The sequence below is a fragment of the Podarcis liolepis genome, assembly GCF_965112155.1.
Source record: "Podarcis liolepis genome assembly, chromosome: 16".
NCBI lineage: Eukaryota > Metazoa > Chordata > Lepidosauria > Squamata > Lacertidae > Podarcis > Podarcis liolepis.
Genome location: NC_139567.1, coordinates 44,489,576 through 44,511,586, shown reverse-complemented (window position 1 = coordinate 44,511,586; position 22,011 = coordinate 44,489,576). Strand labels below are relative to the sequence as shown.

At 48.9% G+C, this 22,011-nt stretch overlaps 2 protein-coding genes and 2 long non-coding RNA genes across 6 annotated transcripts in view; 2 read left to right on the top strand and 2 right to left on the bottom strand.

The window, feature by feature from the left end:
• Positions 1 to 6,574, top strand: part of LOC310695601 — a 154,678-nt gene extending 148,104 nt beyond the window's left edge. The window contains exon 2 of the long non-coding RNA XR_014520173.1: positions 6,501 to 6,574. This is a non-coding gene — a long non-coding RNA (uncharacterized lncRNA). The remainder of the gene's footprint in view (positions 1 to 6,500) is intronic.
• The window catches only part of RPA1 (replication protein A1), a 32,952-nt gene extending 24,552 nt beyond the window's left edge, over positions 1 to 8,400 (bottom strand). Inside the window, exons 1-6 of the mRNA XM_083480246.1 lie at positions 8,234 to 8,400; positions 6,798 to 6,845; positions 5,360 to 5,438; positions 3,478 to 3,586; positions 1,792 to 1,880; positions 377 to 487 (exon numbers count right to left, since the gene is read on the bottom strand). Of these exons, the coding sequence (XP_083336372.1) occupies positions 377 to 487; positions 1,792 to 1,880; positions 3,478 to 3,586; positions 5,360 to 5,438; positions 6,798 to 6,845; positions 8,234 to 8,266 (469 nt within the window). The 5' untranslated portion in view covers positions 8,267 to 8,400. The remainder of the gene's footprint in view (positions 1 to 376; positions 488 to 1,791; positions 1,881 to 3,477; positions 3,587 to 5,359; positions 5,439 to 6,797; positions 6,846 to 8,233) is intronic.
• Positions 8,401 to 8,424: 24 nt separating this feature from the next.
• Positions 8,425 to 21,777, top strand: SMYD4 (SET and MYND domain containing 4). 3 transcript variants are annotated; one of them, XM_083480221.1, is made up of 12 exons: positions 8,425 to 9,044; positions 9,740 to 9,807; positions 10,584 to 10,723; positions 11,405 to 11,549; positions 12,931 to 13,020; positions 13,725 to 14,856; positions 16,189 to 16,371; positions 17,570 to 17,745; positions 18,691 to 18,826; positions 19,371 to 19,487; positions 20,547 to 20,670; positions 21,429 to 21,777. In XM_083480221.1, exons 2-12 carry the CDS (start codon positions 9,805 to 9,807, stop codon positions 21,601 to 21,603), a joined length of 2,421 nt encoding a protein of 806 aa, XP_083336347.1. In that variant the 5' UTR covers positions 8,425 to 9,044; positions 9,740 to 9,804; the 3' UTR covers positions 21,604 to 21,777. The 3 variants fall into 3 exon arrangements, with proteins under 3 accessions (XP_083336347.1, XP_083336346.1, XP_083336345.1); XM_083480219.1 differs by having other exon boundaries at positions 8,491 to 8,691; XM_083480220.1 differs by lacking the exon at positions 9,740 to 9,807.
• Positions 9,009 to 21,422, bottom strand: LOC310695606. Its single transcript, XR_014520178.1, has 3 exons — positions 20,855 to 21,422; positions 10,600 to 10,796; positions 9,009 to 9,067 (listed from the first exon to the last, which is right to left on the bottom strand). It is a non-coding gene; the product is annotated as an uncharacterized lncRNA (long non-coding RNA).
• Positions 21,778 to 22,011: the final 234 nt, after the last annotated feature.

Genomic DNA, 22,011 nt, shown 5'->3' with positions numbered 1-22,011 from the left:
GAGCTTAGCACAGGGATTGATCCCCACCAGACACAGTTGGCCTCCAACTCCCAGCAGCCACCTTGGCCAATGGTCAGAGGTGCTCTTGGGAGCTGGAGCCTGGCAGTATCTGCAGGGCACCACATTGGCTACCCCTAACTAAAACCTACACAGATCTCAAGACTGGGAAGGGCCTTCAGCCATAAGCCAACCAACCACCACCACTTCCCCCCCTTCAAATTGCAGCAAGTAACATTTTGACCAGTGGTTTTTAATGCAACCCTGACCTCACACAGACAAGAGAAGCCAAGCCCCATGGGAGCAGCAAGACACCACCTTCTCTTGCTGCTCATCAAACCTCCTTCTCTCTCTGCTTCACACATCCTGGACCATTTACCTGCTGCTGTGGCTGCTGTAGCTGTGCTCTCATTCGGATGTGCTGGCCTGCTAGGGGCTTGGTTGGTTGCCAGGCTCCCAGAGCTCTGCTGCTGCCCTGCTTGCAAAGTGCCTGGGAAGAAAAGGGGGGAAAGCCATTTCAATGGCAAGAGTTGGCAAGGAAAGTCTAACCTGCTCCCTTGCGGTCTTTCGTGCAACTGCTCAACCAGTCAAAGCAGTGTACAGAGCAGGGGGCTGTTGGGCTCCCAGCTCAGGCCAGTCCCAGGCACCACGGAGGGCACCACATTGGCAAATGCTGATAAACTGTACAGTTTATCAGTTGCATTTTGGCTGCTCATGTCCATCAATTTCAATGGGTCTACTCTGAGGAGTAGCACTGGCCAGACCCTTGTACATTCTTTGTAAACTGCTCAAAACTTTTACCTAAATTTAAGCCGCATACACTTCTTCAAATAAAATAAAATGCAGAGGATGGAGGAAACTCCTGGAACTATTTGTAAACTCAAGAACTTGAACCTCAGATTGCTTGTTTCTAGCTTTCTCCCAACCCATATTCATTTGGTGCCATGTCTCGTGAGGGCAGGGACTGTCTCCCCCCCCCCCCAGCCTCTTCAAGTCTGTGAGCCTCGGGGGGGGGGGCGGTTAAGAGGGGGATAAAAATATTTCAATAAAACAATAATAACCCTAGCAGCTGTAGAGTGAAGTCTCATTATAAAATCTCATTTTCATCTATGCTGCATTTAAAACAGGCACACAGTAAGCTTTAAGGGCTGTGGATATCCAGGCTGTAGGGTTGTTTACTTCCACACTTCAGCAAATGGACAACGAAAACTGTTTTTGTACTCCCAGAATATTTTCCTTCTGGACCTGAATTTATGCTTTAGATTTACGCTCCACAAATTTGTGAAGTTCAAATCATCTGCATTAAGTCAGGCTGATTTGACTCAACTTATGAACCAACTAACTCCCGCGGCTCCTCTCTGTGCGGACAAGGAAATTTTGTGGTTCACCAGTGTGTTGCAAATAACTCCTAGCGTTCTTAAAATATGGGTTCTCCCTAGAACACTTGCCACCTTCTCTTGGGCTGATGGATTTAATCCTTCGTCTGAGATGTGCCCTGCCGAAAACTCAATTTTAGCGTCATCCGACTCTGTTCCAAAGGGCCGAACACATTCAGACGGTGGCGACCGCTCACCAAAGCGGAAGGAGTTATGAATGAGAGAAGTGATCCCGGAGTAACAGGGGACGTCAGCAGAGAAGAAATCGCTAATCCAGACACAAAGTCATTTCAAGCCAAAACACAAAATCCCTGTTTCTCATTAGGACAGGGAAAGCACATCATTGAAAAGGGCATCGCAGCAGTTAAGATGCCAGAACAAGGCCCCTGCAGACCCATTGCTCAGGAAAGCTTCTTACCTTCAGTGTACTGCACTGGATTGCCTATCTTCCCCGCCACCATGTCGGCCGTCTGGAGGACTTCTAAATCCATCACAATAACCACCTTCCTGCAAAGAAAAAGCTGAAGTTTTACCCGCCTGGTGCCTGCTTTGCTTGTTAAGAGACTGTGAGCTGGAAAGGTAAACAGGAGCCAGGATCTTTTGCCACAGGGCAATAGCTGAGAGGCAGAGGTAACCCAAACTGGGGACTTAAGTGCTACAGCACCTACAATCCATGCTGCACTGTGATTTTAATTATTGAATTTATATACCACCCTATACCCGAAGGTCCTCATATGTTAGAATAGGGGTGGGGAGGCTGCATGCAGGAGCCGCATTTCCTTCGCAGCAATTTTCCAAGGGTCCCATGGCAGCAGTAAGCAGGACCAGAGGGGAAAAGTAGGCGGAGCAACACACCTCAGTTTTTACCTTTGTACAGTCAGCTAGTTTCTACTCACAAACCCCTCTCTATCTTCCATTCAGGAAACCAAAGAGCATCACCAAGGTTAAAGGTTACTTTCCCAGCCCTGCTAAAATACTCGAGGTGCAAAGCGGGGCCAAGTTTTGCAGGCCAGACAGAGAGGGCAGGAGAATCATGTTGGAGAGTTAGAAAGGGCTCGGGTCTGAGTTTACCCACCCCTGTATTAGTACAGTGGTACCTCGGGTTAAGTACTTAATGCGTTCCAGAGGTCCGTTCTTAACCTGAAACTGTTCTTAACCTGAAGCACCACTTTAGCTAATGGGGCCTCCTGCTGCTGCCATGCCGCTGGAGCACAATTTCTGTTCTCATCCTGAAGCAAAGTTCTTAACCTGAAGCACTATTTCTGGGTTAGCGGAGTCTGTAACATGAAGCGTCTGTAACCTGAGGTACCACTGTACTGGAGTATTGGGGGGGGGGTTACAGTCCAAGATTTGGAAATCTTGAGGAAGCAGAGAAAGGCGAACTGGAAATAATACCTTCTGTCTGCCCATTGTTTTCTTATTTTGAATGCATTTTAACTACCGTTGGATCAGATGGTGGTTTCACATTTTATGGCCCATAAAAGAAACCACTTTTGTCACATGTGATTTTGTGATTTATTTGCTCAACACTACCCAATAAGAGAAGTTCTGTGAGGGGTTTACAACAGAGATTAAAAAGCATTAAAAATTACCCAAAATCTGAAACAGAATAAAAACACAAAATGTGTAAGAAATTGCTGCCTGCTTGCCTGCTCTCCACAAGGAGGCGACACAATGCTGTATCAGAGTCTTGAACCCTAGATCAGGCTCCCCAGAAGCCAGCGCTCACTCTAGATGTTTTGGACTACAACTCCCATCAGCACCAGCATTGTACAGCCATTATGATGCTGGGGCTGATGGGAGTTGTAGTCCGAATCTTCCGAGAGCTGGTCCTTTTTGTTTTTTTAAACCCTCAATGTGCCACAAAAGTGACTAATATGGCTATGTGTGGGTAAACAAGGCAATTCGAAAATCTAAGTAAATATTGCTGTTGCAAACTTCCTCCCCAGGTTGCCGTGGCAGACCTGAGGGCTAAGATGAAACACCGCAAAACCATACCAAGAGGAATAAAACACCATGCCTGGACCTTAATGTCACACTAGAGGGGATTGGATTGTAAAGCAGAATCATACGCCCTCACTTTTATCACAGATTGAGCCGTTACCTTCCATCCTTCAGGACGTTAATGATGAACCTGTTAATCTTGCAGATGGCATTCGCACTCAAGCCCTGGTCGTTAACCAGGTCGTTCAGCTGTGTTGCCAGCATGAAAGCTGTAGAAGAAAAAGAAGAAAGGAGGGGGAAAGTATTTTATGAGGTGAAAGGAGGCACCGCGTGATTGTGGCCTGGCTGTGATAAGACTTCAGGTTACTGCTCAGGGATCTAAGAACTGCTTGACTTAAATCAACACTCATCTCATCAACCACCACCCAAAGACCGACTCTGCTTTGATAGAGGTGCCTGAATAAAACCTGGAGGACAGCCACACGCCAAGGAGGCCTGCAACTGCATCTCGCACCGATTATGATTCTACGGATATAGTTGAAATGCAAACCAACATTCCATTTCCAAAAAGACAATTTGAGACGGAATAGCCTCTACATTAAGCCAAGAAACTGAAGCCATGTTAAGCCACATGACACAACAGCTCTCAAACTCTTTAAAAAACCTAAGTTCATACAGTGTCCCACATTGGTAAATTTTTGGGAGGGGGTAATAGAAATGATTAACATGACTATACAGAAAAATCTTGAATTTGCAGAGGAAAATATCCCTTTGAATTATATTCCCAATACATGCAATCTAACTAAGAGACAGTATGAATGGATTCTACATGCCCTTAATACAGCAAAAAGACTGGCTTTAATGAACCGGAAGAACAAAAATGCGTCTCCCTTCAGCGAATGGATAAAAGATATGTATAAACTCACAACGCATGAGCAAATTACATATAAACGTAGACTTGCTATGGACAAAGTCAACAATATATGGAAATCAGTGGTACAGTGGTACCTCTGGTTACGTACTTAATTCATTCCAGAGGTCTGTTCTTAACCTGAAACTGTTCTTAACCTGAAGCACCACTTTAGCTAATGGGGCCTCCTGATGCCGCCACACGATTTCTGTTCTCATCCTGAAGCAAAGTTCTTAACCCGAGGTACTATTTCTGGGTTAGCAGAGTCTGTAACCTGAAGCATATGTAACCCGAGGTACCACTGTATAAACACTGCATTAGATAAAAGTTCAGGATATGTACAATAACAATCCTTTAAGTTTTCTCTCCCCCCCCTTTTCTTTTTCCTTTTATGTTTTTAATAAAGGAACATAAAAAGCTCTCAAACCCAAAGGCTCAAGAACATGCTGAGGCCCCCAGCACAAGAAGGCTTCCACCAAACCCTACCAAAGCAAGTTCCTATTTTTCTGGAGGGGAAAAAGGGCTGTGAATGCACCATACATTTAAAAGCATGTTCAACCACCACTAAGGAATGCTGGGAAATGCAGTTTGTTAAGGGTGCTGAGAAGTGTAGCTCTGAGAAGGGTGAACTACAGTCCCCAGGATTCTTTGGAAGGAAGTAAAACCAAAACCACCGATTCTTTAGTCTTTACCTAACCAGTGGCCAAGCAGCAAGGTGGAGAGAAAGTCAAACTTCACTGGAGCAGGAATTAGGAAAGTTACTCTAGGTAATTTCACCAGTGTAGGGTAAACTCTTAAGACCTTGTGATTGCACTCCACACCCTCTTGTAAATGCACATTGGCAGTGGGCCTCTAGTCACAACGGCATATGGCCTATTTAGCCTAGTAGCACCATGTTTGGCTGACGGTGGCCCCCCAAGGTCTCAGGCAGAGGGTTCTCCTAGCCTGTCTAACTCAGGGTCCTTTTTTAAGAAGGGTGTGCCAAGGGCTGAGCCTGGGATCTTCTGGGTGTAAGCCTGTGGCTCTACAACTGAGCTATAGCAACACCCCTCCAAATCGCCAGTGCTGATGTCCAGGAGCATCTTGCAGCAATGTCCCCCCAGCCAACTGTCTCTGTGCACGTGGTGCTTACAGGAAAGGGTTTGCACGCCATCACTCATCAGCATCCGGTAACGCTGTGGGCCGGTTCCCGTGGAGATAGCTCGGATGGTCTGCACAGAAAAGCACAAGAGGCACGGTTAGGTCCAACAAGGAGAGTTGACTTAAGGCAAGAACAGTAATGTGAAGGACACATAGTGTCCCTGTTACAGAAATTACCGGGGGGGGGGGGAGCACATCTTTAAAGTTAAATATTACAAATATTATGCCTGAATGTATCCTTTCAACTTGACAGCTCAGGGAAGTTACCTAGCTTTAAAAATAATATAAAATCATCTCCTTTCCCAGTTTCCTCCATTCCAAAGCTATTTTCCCCTTGAAAAAGGACTCCAGCAAGTTCCCAGAGGTGACAATTGCTGGGCTCATTGTTAGCCAAAGGAAGCCAAATCTCATCACCTGACTCGCCTCAGGCTCCAGACATGCAAAGGAACTTCTATTGTACTTTTGGGTGGTGGGTACTTAAGACATACCGTATTTTTCGCCCCATAGGACGCACTTTTCCCCCTCCAAAAATGAAGGGGAAATCTGTGCGTCCTATGGGGCGAATGCAGGCTTTCGCTGAAGCCTGGAGAGCGAGAGGGGGTGGTGCGCACCGACCCCTCTCACTCTCCAGGCTTCGCGCAGATCTCCGCAAGCCGTGGGAGCCCGCGCCGGGCTCCCGCGGCTTGCGGAGAGTTGCCTGCATGCCAAAGGCTGGGCGCGCTGAGCTCAGCACGCCCAGACTTCGCGCAGCTCTCCGCAAGGCACGGGAGCCCGGCGCCGGGCTCCCTCAGCTTGCGGAGAGTTGCCTGTTCTGGGGGCTGGGGAAGCTCGGGCTTCCCCCACCCCACCTGCGCCTGGGGGGGAAAATAATTTTTTCCCCTTTATTTCCCCCCAAAAAAACTAGGTGAGCCTTATGGGACGGTGCGTCCTATAGGGCAAAAAATACGGTATTTGTCTATGCTAATCTTATACCTGAGTCTTGCCCCGCCATGTCTGCTTATGCTAATCTTGTACCAAGGACTTGTCTGGACATGTTTGCTAAGCTTAACCCCTCCCCTTTTGTGACATGTCAGTGATGAAGCAATGAAGCTGTATGAACTGTATTCTGGGATATGGTGGGAAAGTTTTAAAAGTCTTTGTCACCCCATCCTCAGGGTTCAAATTTGCTCTTTGAACCTATTGCGCAACAAACTTTGGTCTACAGCTATTTGCTCCATTTGGCTGGACTCCTTCCTTTATTCCGCAGGGACCCGCGGGCTCTGCCCGGCCAGCTGGGTGACTGAGCAGCCTCACATCTAGATTTTTCCTTAACACCCCAACGCTTTGCCCCCTGGGTCAAGATGGTAAAGCCCCCCCCCCCGAAGGCCAGTACCTGGCCTCCTGTACATTTATCTTGAAGCTTATTGGACAGGGAGCAGGGGAATACTCACAATGAGCTGCAAGACAGGATTATTAACATTCTCTCCTTGCATCATGGCCTGAAAAAAGAAATAGACAGCTGACTCCTTTGAGCAAGAGAGGGTGAATGGCCTGATCTCAGCAAAAGGTTTCCTTGGACTAAATGAAGTTTTTCATTCTCCTGGAGCAAGGATCAGCACATTTACAGGCGGTTCCCCAGGGAGGCAATTCCAGCTTCCCCAGCCTGCAAAAGGAGCATATCTAGGAGACAGGGAGTGGGCAGCCTTCCAGTTTTTGGCACCCAATGAGAGCTGACCTTTTATCTGCGATTTTAAGTTGTTTTAAACTGTTTTAAACATTGTGTTTTAATTGTTGTAACCTGCCCAGGAGCCTTATGGTGAAAGGCAGGTAATAAATTATAGTATTTTTCTGGACTACATATCACTCAAAGTAGACCCACTGAAATAATAATAATAATAAGCAACTTTTATTTGTATCCCACCCTCCCCAGGGTTAAAAGACCAAGCTATTCATCACACGTTAATGAAAAAAGGTTTACTTTGAGCCTGGCTAATGCTTGATACAACTCTACCCTGTGTCACCTTGAGTCCCTGTTTTGGCGAAAAGGTGGGATATGAACAAATAAATAAAAATAAGTCTCTCCCCCCTTGCAGTTCTTCCTCTGGAGCAGCTCTCCCATGAAGGTTGCCAGGGCTGGAGGGGGCAAGGCAGGTGGAAAGAGCCATTGCCAGATGGAAAGTCTCTCCCCCTTTGCAATCCATATTGATGCAAGCAAGTGTGTGGATACACAGGCATTCTTCAGTAGCCAGACATTCCCGTGACTGTTCTGTACTTTAAAAAATGGTTTCTGATGTTTTTATTGTGGCTGCAGACCACCCTGGCAGGGCAACATACAATAGGCACATGCACACATAAAGTGCCTACGATTTAGGGATTACAGTGGTATCTCGGGTTAAGCACTTATTTCGTTCCAGAGGCCCGTTCTTAACCTGAAACTGTTCTTAACCCGAGGTACCACTTTAGCTAATGGGGCCTCCTGCTGCCGCGCAATTTCTGTTCTCATCCTGAAGCAAAATTCTTAACCCGAGGCAATATTTCTGGGTTAGCAGAGTCTGTAACCTGAAGCGCCTGTAACCCGAGGTACCACTGTATATGCAAGTATGTAAAATGGAAAACATACACGTATAAGCAAACTTATGTAACCAATTGTAAGTTATGCACGTTCTTGCATACACACGCGCACACACACGTGTACTTTCGTGTATTCCCGAACTGGATTTCTGACCACGTGCAAATACATGAATATTACTTGCAAAGTCGCCAGGAAAGCGCTAGGAGTCATTAATCCCGCTCGCCTCAGCCTCACTAAAAAAAGCCACGGCAGAGGAAGCGGGGGCGCGCGAGCATGTGCAGAGTGCGGCGGCCCCCTCCCCGCCCCCCCTCTCACCGCGATGGCCCCCTCGCTGAGCCGCGCCGCCATCCCGGCCTCCGCTTCTTCCTCGCCGACGGCGCTTCTGAGGAGAAGAGCGGGGCGGGGCGGGGGGCGGGGCCGGCCTCCTCGTCCCGCGCGCGCCAGGCAGCCGCCGCCGCCTTCGCCTTTCCCTCCGTCACGTGCTGCTGCCGCGGAGGCGCCATTGGCCGAGGGGAGCCTGGTGAGGGCGGAAGGCGGGCCCGGAGCCGCCTCCCCGCTTCACCGCCGGCAGCGCCGCAGCCGCGCCGGGCCCTCCTCTCGCTTTCGCGCCTTTTCGCGCTGAGGGGAAAACAGCGGGAGGAGGAAAGGCGCGCAGATTCCCGCGCGGGCGCTTCTTCGGAGGCGCCTTTGGTGGTCGGGGCGGCGGGGGCGAGAAGATTGAGGGGCCGCCCTAAGCTCGGGGGCACCGAACAGCCTCCCTCCGCTCTTTCTGGGTGCGGTGTTATTGCCGCCATTGCTGCTATTATTATTATTATTATTATTATTATTATTATTATTATTATTATTATCCTCGCTCAAATGGCATGACGGGGTTGTGTCTCAGTTTTAGTCGGACTAGAGCCCTTCTCTGCCAGGCGAGGGGCCGAGAGATTTCTCTGCCGCAGCTGTAAGCCGCCTTGAGCCTCTCTCGGGGAAAGGCGGGTACGAGAAGCAAGAGCGAGGGATTAGGGAACTGGGTACAACAATTGTTCTTCTTCTCCTCCCCTCCTTTTGCAGCCCTGCTATTATAGTTCTCTTACCAGTATACTTACAACTTAGTACTCAACCTTCACCTGCAGGTTCCAGGGTGAGTCACACCAGTTTAAAATTCTGAATTAAAAAGAATGGAAAAAACCCACTGCAATCACAATGCTAGGCTGTATGAATATTTGTGAGGGGGGGTAGAGAGAAAGAGACCAATGTTCAGTTCTGGCTACCCCCATTTAAGAAGGATATTGAGAAGCAGGAAGGAAGGTGACCAAGATGGCAAAGGGTCTTGAGACCAAGCCTGATGAGGAACAGTTGAAGGAGCTGGGGGTGTTTAGCCTGGAAAAGAGGAGATAGAGCCATCTTCAAATATCTCAAGGGCTGTCGCATGGAAAAGGAACATGCTTGCTTGCTTCTGCTCCAGAGGGTAGGACTCGAACGCATGGCTTCAAGTTGCAAGAAAGGAGATTCCGACTCAACATCAGGAAGGGATGTTCAAAGTGGAACAGTCCCCCTCAGAAGGTGGTGGACTCTCCATCCTTGGAGGTTTTTAAGCAGAGGTCGGAAGGCCATGTGTTGGTTGAGATTTCTGCATTGCAGGGGGTTGGACTAGATGACCCTCGGGGACCTTTCCAACTCTACAGTCCTATGGTTCTATCTCAAGTGCCAAATGCCAGGGGGAAGAGGTGTGGTTTCAGCATAGGATGAAAGCTCTGGGGATGGAATTTGTAGTGCTTTTTGGAACATTACCCTTATTGCTGCCATCATCCTTGTCCTGCTTCTTCTTCCCTCCAGGGTGACAAGCACCATACTCACCTGCCCCAGCTTTACCTTCACAACAACCCTGTGAAATAGGCTGCATGGTAGGTGTGGGGGATATCTTGGGGGGGGGGAGGGATGTCCGTAGATGCCATCACAGCCCCTGGCCGCAAGCCATGCTGACTGCTGGAGCCAAGAAGAATTGGGAGCCCAAAGGCATTTGAAGGGAGAGCCACAGCAGGTTCCTCATCCCTGGTTAGCACCCAGAAGCACACCCTCATATGTCTTTGATGCAAGAGATTTTTTTTAAATGCCCAATTTACTGTATTAGATTATGTATTTTGTCATTATTAGAGTATGTATTTTTGTGTTTTTATACTGTATTGTAAACCGCCCTGTGATCCTTGGATGAAGGATAACTTTAATAAACTACTACTACTACTAATTTTCCACCTGCTCTGGTCTAAATTCACCCTCTGTTAAAGCAGGCATCTTCAACCTTTTCAAGCCCAGGACCCACTTTTAACTCAAATTTGCATTTGGGGCACTTTTCCTAATGTTTTACCATATATTTGCATTGTTGTAGTGCTATTGTTTTAACCTACCATTGCAGAGGCTTGCACTAGATGACCCTTGGGGCATAGCTGTCAACGTTTCCCCTTTTTTAAGGGAAATTCCCTTATTCCGAATAGGATTCCTCGCAAGAAAAGGGAAAAGTTGACAGCTATGCCTTGGGGTCCCTTCCAACTCTACAGTTATGTGATTCTATGACCCACAAGTGAGTCCCAACCCACCAGCTGAACACCAGTGCATTATCAAATAGCTGTAGATTGTATGGCCTCTGAATGGTTAATCAAAATTTGGATGGATTTGTTTCTAGCTTATCATGGACTTACCTGTGGAAAAATGGAAGCTTTACATTAGCCAGAAACTGACTTCACTGCAGCCATTATTGAAGGAACAACTTTGTCACTCCATGTCGCTCAGGGACAGCTTTCTTCTTTCCTTGACTCTTTTTCAGTAAGTAACTTTGAGTGATGTGTGTGAATATTTTGCTGAGAAGCCTGCATGCTGTTCCTCTGCAGTTCGGCTTCTGAAAAAAACCAAAAACGTTGAGCTAGCTGCTTGACTATGGTGAAATTTAATAACGTCGTTAATTTGTGATTGTTATGCAGTGCCACGCCATTCATTTCTCGGAGGGGAGCATGTTGCAAATAATGACAGCGAATCGTGGACAGAAAAGGCAGCAATGGCCACCAACCTAGATGGCTCTAAAGAAGATTAGACAAATGCATGGAGAGCTCTATCAGTGGCTAGTAGCTATGATGGCTATGCTCTGCATTCACAGCTGGGGGTAACAATACTTCTGAATACCAGCTGCTCAAATCAAAGCAGGGAAGAGTTGCTCTTGTGCTCAATTCCTGCTTGCAGCTTTCCCACAAGCCAGTGTGAGACCAGGATGCTGGACTAAATGGGCCCCCTTTGGTTCTTCTTATGTTCTGGCATTAGATTATAACAGCCAATACCAATTGTATTTGCTGCCGGATATGTATTCCTGTTTGCAGATGGGCACACAAACTAATGCCATTCCTGCTCTCATTTTCTGTTTTGACAGAAATCTGTGACATCTCTAGTGCTGACTCTCTGCACACCTGTCTCAAATCTCTCCCCCTGTCTCTTGCTCTTTTCTCCCTCTTGTAGTCCTGAAGATGAAGAGTATTTGCTCAGGCTGTCCAGGTACTATTGTGTGAAGAAAGATCCTAAGATGACTCTGTCCTGCAAGGAGGAGGGGAACAAATGGTTTCGAAAAAAGGAGTATAGAACAGCAGCAGTACTCTATTCCAGGGTAAAGACCTGAGAGTGGATGAGGGCGCTCAACATCTATTTATTTGTTTATTTATTTATTTATTTAGTTAGTTGATTCCCCCCCCCTTCACTCAGAGCACTCTCAGCGAAGTTTGCAATATAACACAAATAATGCAAAAATGGGACACAGGTGGCTGGGTTAAACCACAGAGCCTAGGACTTGCTGATCAGAAGGTCGGCGGTTTGAATCCCCGCAACGGGGTGAGCTCCCGTTGCTCGGTCCCTGCTCCTGCCAACCTAGCAGTTCGAAAGCACGTCAAAGTGCAAGTAGATAAATAGGTACCGCTCCGGCGGGAAGGTAAACAGCGTTTCCGTGTGCTGCTCTAGTTCGCCAGAAGCGGCTTAGTCCTGCTGGCCACATGACCCGGAAGCTGTATGCCGGCTCCCTCGGCCAATAAAGCGAGATGAGCGCTGCAACCCCAGAGTCGGCCACGACTGGACCTAAGACGCCAATTTTGCATGGCTGTTCCTGAGATGAAGGAGCATGTTTTTGTCTTGTGTTTGGGTAGAACTGGATGCCCTTTTGAATCAAGATGCTGGATTGAACCTTTCAAAATGGAATTTAGCTCAGTCTTCTTACATGGTCATTTCTGAGATCAAGGAGCAGGTTTCCATCTGTGTTTGGAATCAATTGGATGGTGTTTGGATAGCAGACTGAAGCTTTCAGCACTTCACTGATTTTAACTACTGATTTCAAAACTGCTTTGCTTTTTTTGTTTCCTTAGAAATCCTGAGCAGTGCCACGTATGAGACTGCTAGTATGTTAACAAAGCTAAACCACAGCAGAGCAAAAGCTATAGCTGGGAGACTAAAAGCCATCAAAGGGGTGTGTGAGAGAGAAAGCCTGGGAGTGAGAGGCCATAAAAAGGATGGGCCAGGCAAATCCCAACATAGAGCAGGGAGTTCAGCATTTTGGGCACTGCCACAGAGAAGGCCCCCATCAAAGTCTTTTCCACTCATAAGAGAGATGGGTGTGAAGGGGGGGGTGTAATGGTTAAGAGCAGTAGACTCGTAATCTGGTGAACTGGGTTCGCGTCTCCGCTCCTCCACATGCGGCTGCTGGGTGACCTTGGGCTAGTCACACTTCTTTGAAGTCTCTCAGCCCCACTCACCTCACAGAGTGTTTGTTGTGGGGGAGGAAGGGAAAGGAGAATGTTAGCCGCTTTGAGACTCCTTTGGGTAGTGATAAAGCGGGATATCAAATCCAAATTCTTCTTCTCTTTTGAAGGCACACCAGTGCATTTTGCCTCTGCAGTTAGCTGTGTCCTGTGGCTGAACTGAGGTTCCAACCAGAAACTTCCCAGCTCTTGCCCTTTAGCCACTCTACTTATTTTGGCCTCCTCTTTCTCTGATCTTTCCAGGCACTGTCCCACGCAGAAGCCGGCAGCCCAGAAATGGCAGTGTGTTATGCCAACCACTCGGCAGCTCTTTTCCACCTGGGTCAGTTTGAGGTGAGTTGGGGCCAACCAAGCATTACATTGTCCAAAGCCATTGTTTCCAGTTGGAGGCCTGGCAGTCAGAAAGTCACATGCCCCCAGAAGCATTTGTGTGTCTGTGTGTATAGTGCAAGCACTGCAATATGTAGGGCTCCCCCACCTTTGGGGAATCCGGGTTATCGCTTAGAGTTAGAGCATTGTTCTTGCATTCCGACAGTCCCAGGTTCAACCCCTGGCTTTTCCAAGAAGGGCTTCTTCTGCCTGAGCCTCTGTCAGTCAGTGTAGATTTTACTGAGCTAGATGGCCCAATATTCTCACTCAGCATAATGCAGCTTCCTGTGTTTCTAACATGGTAATGCACTCTCTGACTCTAAAGATTGTAAAATAGCTCTCACTGCTTATTGTGCCTGACTGAGGTTAACTGCAGGATAGTGATTTCCTGTAAGTAGAAAGGTGAAAGCTTGGGGGAGCAGGGGTGTGGGAAGTATCATTAATGTGTAAGCACTTCTGGGGGAAGCCATTTACAACACAAAGAGAACCTTGCATGGTATACATGGCACTTGTAACTAGCAAGCTGGCAAGTGGTGGGGCAGATGAGGACCTAGTTGTAGCTGTAAATGTAATAAGAAAGTTGAGCAACAGAATAAGCAGAGCTTAGGACATTGTAGTATCCACAACCCCCTTTTCAAGCTTTCAGAAAACCTTTGTTTTCTCCGCAGGTTTGTTTGGAGGACATTAAGAGGGCACAGGGAGGGGGCTACCCAGAAGAACTGCTCCCCAAGCTGTTGCTGCGGAAGGCCAACTGCCTCCTTTCTCTAGGTCGATTTCAGGAGGCGTCAGAAGCCCTAGACAGCATGGAGGAGAAAATGTCTGCAGTCCAGAGTCTGGAAGCTGCCAGCCATCATGTGCTGCTTAGTAAATTCAACCAGCTGAAACTCAAAGCCTGCAAAGGGAAGAGTGGTTCAGTCTGTCAGCCTGCTGTGTCTGACAGGATCCAGAAGGATTTGGAGCCCTGGGAGGAGAGCAGTAGGATTTCATGTGCCTCTGCATCAGTGAGCTTAAACTTCTCTGCGTGCAAAGGGCGCCATTTAGTTGCCGCCAAGGATATCCTTCCAGGCGAACTCTTAGTGAGGGAAGAGGCGTTTGTAAGCGTGCTATGCCCCGGGGAAAGCCTCTTGCTTCAAGGCAGTGCAGAGGCCATGTTGAATGGGCAGCCGGCTAACGAAGATCTTCACTGCCACCATTGCTTGAAGCAGCTGCTGTCACCTGTTCCCTGCCAGGGGTGCAGCTATGCCAAGTACTGCAGCCATGCCTGTGCCCAGCTGGCATGGAGGACCTACCACAGCAGAGAGTGCTCCTTCGGGGGACTGCTTCTGACATTGGGAGTGTTCTGCCATGTCGCCTTAAGATCGGTTCTGGTGGCAGGCTTTGCAGAGGTCAGCACTTTAATAAAGCAGTCACACACAGAGGAAGTGGTGACAGAACCTGTTGCTGAAGCACCAGCTCCCAGTGTGGTTGTAGAAGAGAACTCGGCCTCCTCCATTCCTGGCTGTGATGCTGATGGGCGGTACAGCAGTTCCTACCAAGCCATCTTCTGCCTTTTGCCACACACTGAAAAGCACAGCCTTGAGCTCAGGCTCCTCTGCAGCCTGAGCGTTGCTGCCTTGTGCAAGATGCTTGGAGAAGCTGGTCTGGAGGCTTTCATTTCAGGGAAGAGCACACCTGAAGACCAGGGAGGACCAGAAGCTGGCAAAGCATGTCCTGCGTGGGAAGTCCCAGGGGAGGCCATGCTGAGGCACATGCTGCAGCTGCAGTGCAATGCGCAGGCAGTGTCTGCACTCCACGTGTCAGGTGAGTACACATGGGATTGCTCTTTCTCATGCTTGGACTCCCTAGAGGAGATGGGCAGAGTGTGTTATACATGAGGAAGCACTTTTAAGAACTGGAAGCTGCAAAGGCCTCCAGATTCTTCTGGCTGGGTTCTCTCCTTCACTGCTGAAGGCAGTAAATGCCTCTGAATGCCAGTTACCACTCACATTATATATTTCATTGGTAGTGAGAGGTATTGGAGGGCAGGGTGTGGTTGGCTGGCTGCAATGGGGTTTGCTTGCATTTGTGAGGAGGGGAGGGCTTGTTGGGTCAGGAAGCCAGATTGATTTGTATGCTGTTGATGGGTTCTTTTTGTCTTCTTGGGCTATGAAGGTGATTAAGGGGAGCCATACCAGGGTGAACGCATCCTCTTCTATTTATCCCCTTGTCAGTTTCAGTTTATTGGTTAGCTTTTCTAGAAAGGGCCTATCCTGAGCCAGGTGCCACCCATTGTTGACTGAAGCGGGGTTCGCTCAGGAGTTGGCTTCCTTTGGGTGGGTTGTGTCTTTCTTGTAGGAAGGCAGTGTGTGGTTTCATGGTGTTTACTTACAAGTTGGTGCGTTTTCTTTTGATCAGGTTTCCCAGTCCCCTCACATTTAGTGTAATTGCTTTTAAGCTAGCCATTTTGTTTGTCTGTTTTACGGGATAATTCCCTTCTAACCTGTCTGGGTTGTCCTGTGTTTCTTACCTTATATTGGCTATTGAACCTAATGTGCTGATATATAGTGTGGTGGGTGGGGGAAGAGCAGGGGTTAGTGTTAGGAATGGGCTGAAGACTGGGGGGGTAGGTTATAGAGAGTAATCTTTATGTAATTATATAGGTGTTTGTTTGGGGTAGCTTAGACCATTTGGCTCCCAGCCAGTTGGTCCTGTGTCTCATCTGGCATGAATGGCCTTATTTGAGAACAGGCTGTCCCCCCTTTCACTTGCAATAGGGGTGGGTCAGTGAGATGGTGCCAAGCGCCTTTGTGGCACTTGGTTGGGTGTAAAATTTATAAAGAATGTTGTCCGCTGGGCCGTTGGTGGGGTGCTCCCAGTCCTGGTGGGGTTGAGACCACTGGTGGGGCTGGGGGCTCTGTGTGGCCTCCCTGGTTGTCGTCCCCCCACCAGTGGTGGTGGCAGTGTTGACACGGGGACCAGCCAGGTCCAGGACCTGCCAACCCACCCAGCCCCGGTTGGTGCTGGCGATCCTCAGGTGCTCCACTCAGCCATGGTGCTCTCACCATCTTGCCTTGTCGGATGTCCAGCCAGCCTCTTCTGATGTTCTTATGGATTCCTCTCGTCCCTAAAGGCCTCATTGTCACTTTCACTCAGGGGCTGAAAATGGGCCAGTGGCGAGCAGCAAACAGGTGCGTGTGGCCACAGCTCTCTACCCCGTGGTCAGCCTCCTGAACCACTCCTGTGAGCCAAACACCAGCGTGACTTTCAGCAGCAGAACCGCAGAGGTCAGAGCTTTGCAGTCAATCCCAAGAGGGCAGGAGATTCTCCACTGCTATGGTGAGTAACTGCTATCATTTGGCTGAGGAGGGGGCCAGGTGAACTGATGCCTGGAAACCCTGTCACGCTTCTCTCAAGAGAAGCCAAAATGTACCAGTGCCGTAGGTCTTGGGGTCTTATCTTGCTTGTACGTCCTCCCTTTCCCTTTTCTCCCTCCTTGACTGAAAACGGGGCTTAAGGGCCTCATGCCTGCAGATCAGCCTCATTAGTTTCTTGGTGATGCTGAAGAAGTTCTGGGGAGCCGCTCTCAAATTCCTCAGGATGCTGGAATTTGGAAAACAATTTCTCTGCTTCTTTCCAACATTTCAACATGCTTTTTGTCAAAACGATTACAGCTGAGTTCTACGATTTTATCATTTTTATTTCAATTACTGTATCTGGGATTGAAAGTGAATTTGAGAACCCAGCCAACTGATGAGCGAGATATAAATTTTTAAGTAGTTAGCACAATATCGCATTTCTGGGTGACCTGAGTGCATGGAATTTTTCCAGCTCAAGAAAGCTCAGGCCAGAGTGAAAGGTGCACACAGGAAGACACCAAAAGAGCCACGCTCTTGAAAGTGTCCAGTTATTCATTTCAGTTATTTATATCCCACCTTTTCATGATACAAATCATACCAAAGAACAAAAAGCCTTAAGGTCCCCCCTGAGGTGGCCATCGCCTGCCTCCTGCTCTCCTCTGGAATCCTCCCCGTAGGTGAGTTGATAGTGGATGAGGACCCCGTGGGACAGAGAAGGGGGAAAGTGTGTGTGCCTGTTCAGGGCCAAACTCAGGGGAAATAAGCTTTCTGGTTTTGCAGTGGGAGATGGCATGCTGTTGGTCAGCCTCACCTCTCCAAATCTGTTTTACAACCTTTAAAAAACTGACCATGCTTATTTCCTTTAAAAGCCATCCATTAAACATTAAATTGAATGAAGGCAGCGTTCTAACTCTTTTATACGTTTTTTAATGGCCATCAACCTGCCCACGTTACTGGGAAGGGCAAGACCTGAGAGCTCAAATAACATTGGGATTGCTGGCAAGTCTGCTTGTTTCTGGCAAAGCAAAGGCAGCAGGAGGAAGCTGGTCTCAGAACCACAGAAAAGCGTGGTGCGGGAGCAGTGGCTTTGATCTGCTTTTGCAAGCACCTACACTCCAGATCAGTTTCCCCTTGTGGCTGGGGCTCCTGTGGCTCTTCTTTGTGTCCTCTCTCAACAGGGCCTCACAGGTGCAGGATGGGGGCTGCCGAAAGGCGTAAGCAGCTCCTTTCTCAGTATTTCTTTGAATGCTGCTGTCCGCCCTGCTTGGAGGAGCTGCAGCCCAACTCAGGAAAGAGAGCATCCTCCCAAGGCGGCCTCTTCCGTTGCCCTGCCTGCCACAAGCCCATGCAGCAGGTAATGCTCTGACAGGGTTGCTTCTGCGGTATTGAACGGGGCAGCTGCATCTTTGACTGGGGGGGGGGCACAGCCCTCCAGTTTACAAGCTGAGGACGTTCTCCGCTTATGATAGTTAAGAACGTAAGAGCAGCCCTTCTGCATCAAGTCACAGGCCTCTCCAGGCAGGCATTCTGTTCCCATGAGCCAGCATGAAGGCAAACAGGCCTTTCCCACTGTCGTTCCCCACCAATTGGCACCTAGACATGGAAGAGGCATAGTATGGCCATTGCAGCTTCTGGACACCAGTCCACGCTTGCCTGGTGGTTTTAGCCTTCCTCGCATCCTTTCATGATATAACTAAAGGAATATTTGAAAAGGAATTTCTCCACACCTAGTTGTGGAACTCACTCCCAGAAGAGGCAGTGATTGCTGCCAACTTGGGTGGCTTTAAAACAGGATCAGACACATTCATGGAGAAGGAGATGGCTATTGATGGCTGCTAGCCAGAATGGCTGTGTTCTGCTGCTACTGCTGGAAGCAGTAAAGGCCTCTGAACAATTGCAGTTGGTTGGTTGGTTGGTTGGTTTTTTAAATTCATTAAATTTTTATACTGCCCTCCTGGGAAGCACAAGTGGGGGGAGTTGCTGTCGCACTCAGGTCCTGATAGCAGGCTTCTTGCTGAGTTGGCTGTTGTGAGAACAGGAGGATGTACTAGTTGGGATCCCTTTGGCCTGATCCAGTTACGGTGCCCTTCTTAACGTTTTTCATTGTGAGAGTAACGCTCATGTCATTTGCTGCAAAGACACTCAAACCGATTTTTGCATAAATTGGGCTGGATCTTTGCCTGAGTCGGTTTATGGGGTGCCCTTTCCCCCCCCCCCCAGCACCACGTGGCTCAGGGGTGTGATGGATGAGGCTCTGTAATGTGATAGAAACAGGGAGCTGTCTGGTGGGTTTTTCCAGGGCGCAGAGGGTTTGCTCCATTGCTCCAGTGGGGCCTGCAAAGTACGAGTTCATGAGGATCACTTCCAGCATCAGCTCTGTGACCTTCGACTGCAATCCGAGGCGGCCTTGGAGCTTCTGCAGTGTGGCCACCCAGGTGAGCATCTTCTGCAGCAAGTGCCTGTGCTGCTGCTTCCTCACTGACTGGTTGGCACAAGTAGAAATGACCTTCCCTAGGATGTCCTGTTCCTGATGACCACATGGGGGCAGCATTGTTGTATTCAGGCTGTTCCCTCTTAAGGAGCCGCCTTTTGGGAAATACTGAAGGGGAGAGGCCAGATAAAGTGTGAGGCTTAAAAACACCCAAGAAACTCAGGCAGGGCCTCTCCCTGGGTAGCTAGAAGAGTCGGGTAGGAACCAGGAAGCCCTGGGTTTAGCTACTTAAACGTTTCTGCCGTACCTTTCTGCAGCCTTAAGAGCCACTCAAGGCATCTCACAGCAAATCGGCCCTTAATAACAATAAAAACAAAAGGTGACACTTTTATCTGTCTCGACAGCAAACCTCCACAGCCGCACATATGCAAAACAATACAGAGATCTTAACAGAAATCTGCCCCACAGGCCTCTTGTGAATATGGCCAAGGCTGTCATGTGTCCATCTCACAATTGCATTGGGCCTGGGCCCAATCTTGAATTTCCAGATCAGTCGATGGAGCTGCTTCTGAAATGCAGGTTGGATGCCAAGAGATTCCTCTCTCCAGCGCACTTGATGGTGGGAGAGATTGAGGATCACCTGGCGCAGGCCTACGTCACCCTGGGTAAGGTGCTCTTTTAAACTAAGGGGGGGGAAACCCTTTTTGGCTCTGCCAGCCAGAGCCTTATCTGGCCCCACCCCTGCAGACCAACTTTGATGCGGGGGGTGTTCTTGCATGGAGAAACCCACCTGCTAATCACATGATAACAGATGAGTGACAGGTAACCCGTCCGGCCCAACTGTCAAAATCCCAAGCGCTCCGCTGGCTGTCAGGCCCTTGGGAATCCCAAGCAACGCGCTTTGCAATCCCTGTGCAGGCAATACAGCCTGCTTCAGCTCTCCTGCCCATCAGCTGATCATAACTGCCTATATCCCTAGCACATCCCCCACAGCATTCACTCTCTTTCTAAAGCAAAAAGGCCCCAATGCACCAACCTTTCCTTGTAAAAATGGTGTGCCAGCTTTTTCATCATTTTGTCCTCTTTCAACACCTTTTGCCAGCTCTCTGGTATCCTTTCTTGAATCAGGGTGACCGGAACTGTGTATGCTATATTTATTCCAAGTTTGGTTGCAACAAATAATTGCATAAGGCATTACGATAAGTGCAGTTTTATTTTCAGCCGCTTCCCCAACATCCTCCAGCATGGAATCTGCCTTTTTTTGACACAATCAGACTCTGAATTATCATTGTCTTTGAGGTAACCACGGTGACCCCAAGCTGCCAGCTAAGATCCCCTAAGTCTGTGTATATGGAGTTAGGGGTGGGTTTGTTTGTCTGTCTGTCTGATTGTTTTCCGCAATATGCATCACTTTGCACTGATATTTGGCAGTTTGCACTTGAGTAGTAAGTTTGCATGATTGATTGATTTTGCAAGGTTCATATAATCTTAAAATGGGAGCTTGGCAGCAGGGCTGTGATGATAACAGCCCATGAGATAATACATACAGGCATACAGGCACCCACCATTGCTTAGAGCTAGAGCCCTCCGTAATCCGTAAATAGATAGCATTTAAGATAATGAGAGCATGAAGCAGTAGCTGTGAGGAGGCTAAGGAATCACTCTGGCGCCCAGTGAAATGATCCCCACATTATTTCTCCTTCCTCGCTCCCAATCTTTCCCAGGGAAATGGCAGGAAGCAGCAGGGCACCTACGCAGCAGCATCCAGACTGTGGAAGCCCATTACGGCCCCTCCAGCATAGAAGCAGGCCAGGAGCTCTTCAAACTGGCACAAGTCCTCTTCAATGGGTAAGTGCCCCTCTCCCGCCCCCTATGGTGGCTCACAAGGCACATGCTTGGTGGACAGGAGCAGCGTGCTTTTCAGAAGGGGCTTTTCAGCGCTGGCCTAGGGAAAGCAGCTGAAGGGTTCGCACAGAGGGGTTTTGTGGCCCACCCTGCATCCCCTTAGGGGTTGTGGAGAAAATGGACTTACCTGTGTCGTAGGACTGGGAGGCATGTCTTGGGGTCGCCTCATCTGACCCCTGCCTCTATTCAAGGCAGAAAGTCCTGTTCTGGAAGTGTCCGCAAGAGCCACCTTTTCACTGGAACCCTCCAAAAGGAGCCTGAGCGCTTTGCTGTGTTACTCAAGGGCTGAATCACATGGGAAGTTAATTGCATGTTAAGAACATGTGTATATTTTTAATGTAAATAGCAGCTGCTAAGCCTGGAAGCCATGTGGAGGGGGAGGTTTAGTTCCCCCCCCCTCTCCCCCTCCCTGCCACGGTCAGGATGAATTGCTTTTCAGAGAGATTTTTGTCCAGATTGTGGACAAATTCCTGTTACATAACACAAAGTTCTTCCTAATAATTCACTCCCCAGACCCTCCATCCCTATTTTTTACTGCCTCCTCATCCTTCCTGAGGCCTCCTGCTCTCCCTCCCTTCAGCCTCTCCCCCTTCATCTTGGGTGGCTGAGATTAGGTCCACAGCTCAGCTTGGGGTTCTGTTGAGGGGAGGGAGCCATTGCTGCAGCCCTTTCAAGAATGCCTCCTTTTCCTCTGTGGCCAGGCGTGCTGTACCAGAAGCCCTGCACACCATCCAGAAGGCTGAGAATGTTTTGTCTAGGCACTTCGGCCCCCAGAGTACCCAGCTGCAAGAGCTGCAAGAGATGAAAGCCTGCCTGGAGGAGTTGCTCAGAGGAGGCGGAGCCTCTGTTGCCAGTGCAAGAGCCAAGATGTCGTAAGTGAGAAACATGCAGGCTGCCCAGTTAGGCTGCTGTTTGGTACCCTTGGCGGGGATGAAGACACCTGAATGATGGGAAGGACACGCCCTTTGTACTCTGGGCAGCCAGAGGCAGGGAGCAAATCATGTGATATTGGCAAACTTCATTAAACTTCCCCAAAGGCTTGAAAAACCATTCCTGCCTCTGCCCACTTGTTCCAAGGGGGACACAGAAAGTTGCCTTGTGCCAAGTCAGACTTTTGGGCCAACAAACCCAGGATGGTCTCCTCTCATAGGCAGGATCCCCGGTAGAGAAGGGCTTTCCCCACTGGGAGTGGGAGATGGTTGGGCTGGAGCCTGGACCTTTCCCATGCAAAACATGCTCTCTTCACCACTGAAGCAGCAATCCTTTGCCATGAAATTTTCCTCA

Excerpts from the sequence above, each read along its gene's own strand:
- SMYD4 (XM_083480221.1), top strand. Across the intron at positions 18,827-19,370 it reads TCTGCAGTGTGGCCACCCAG|ATCAGTCGATGGAGCTGCTT; the intron begins GTGAGCATCTTC and ends TTGAATTTCCAG. Across the intron at positions 20,671-21,428 it reads GCACAAGTCCTCTTCAATGG|GCGTGCTGTACCAGAAGCCC; the intron begins GTAAGTGCCCCT and ends CTCTGTGGCCAG.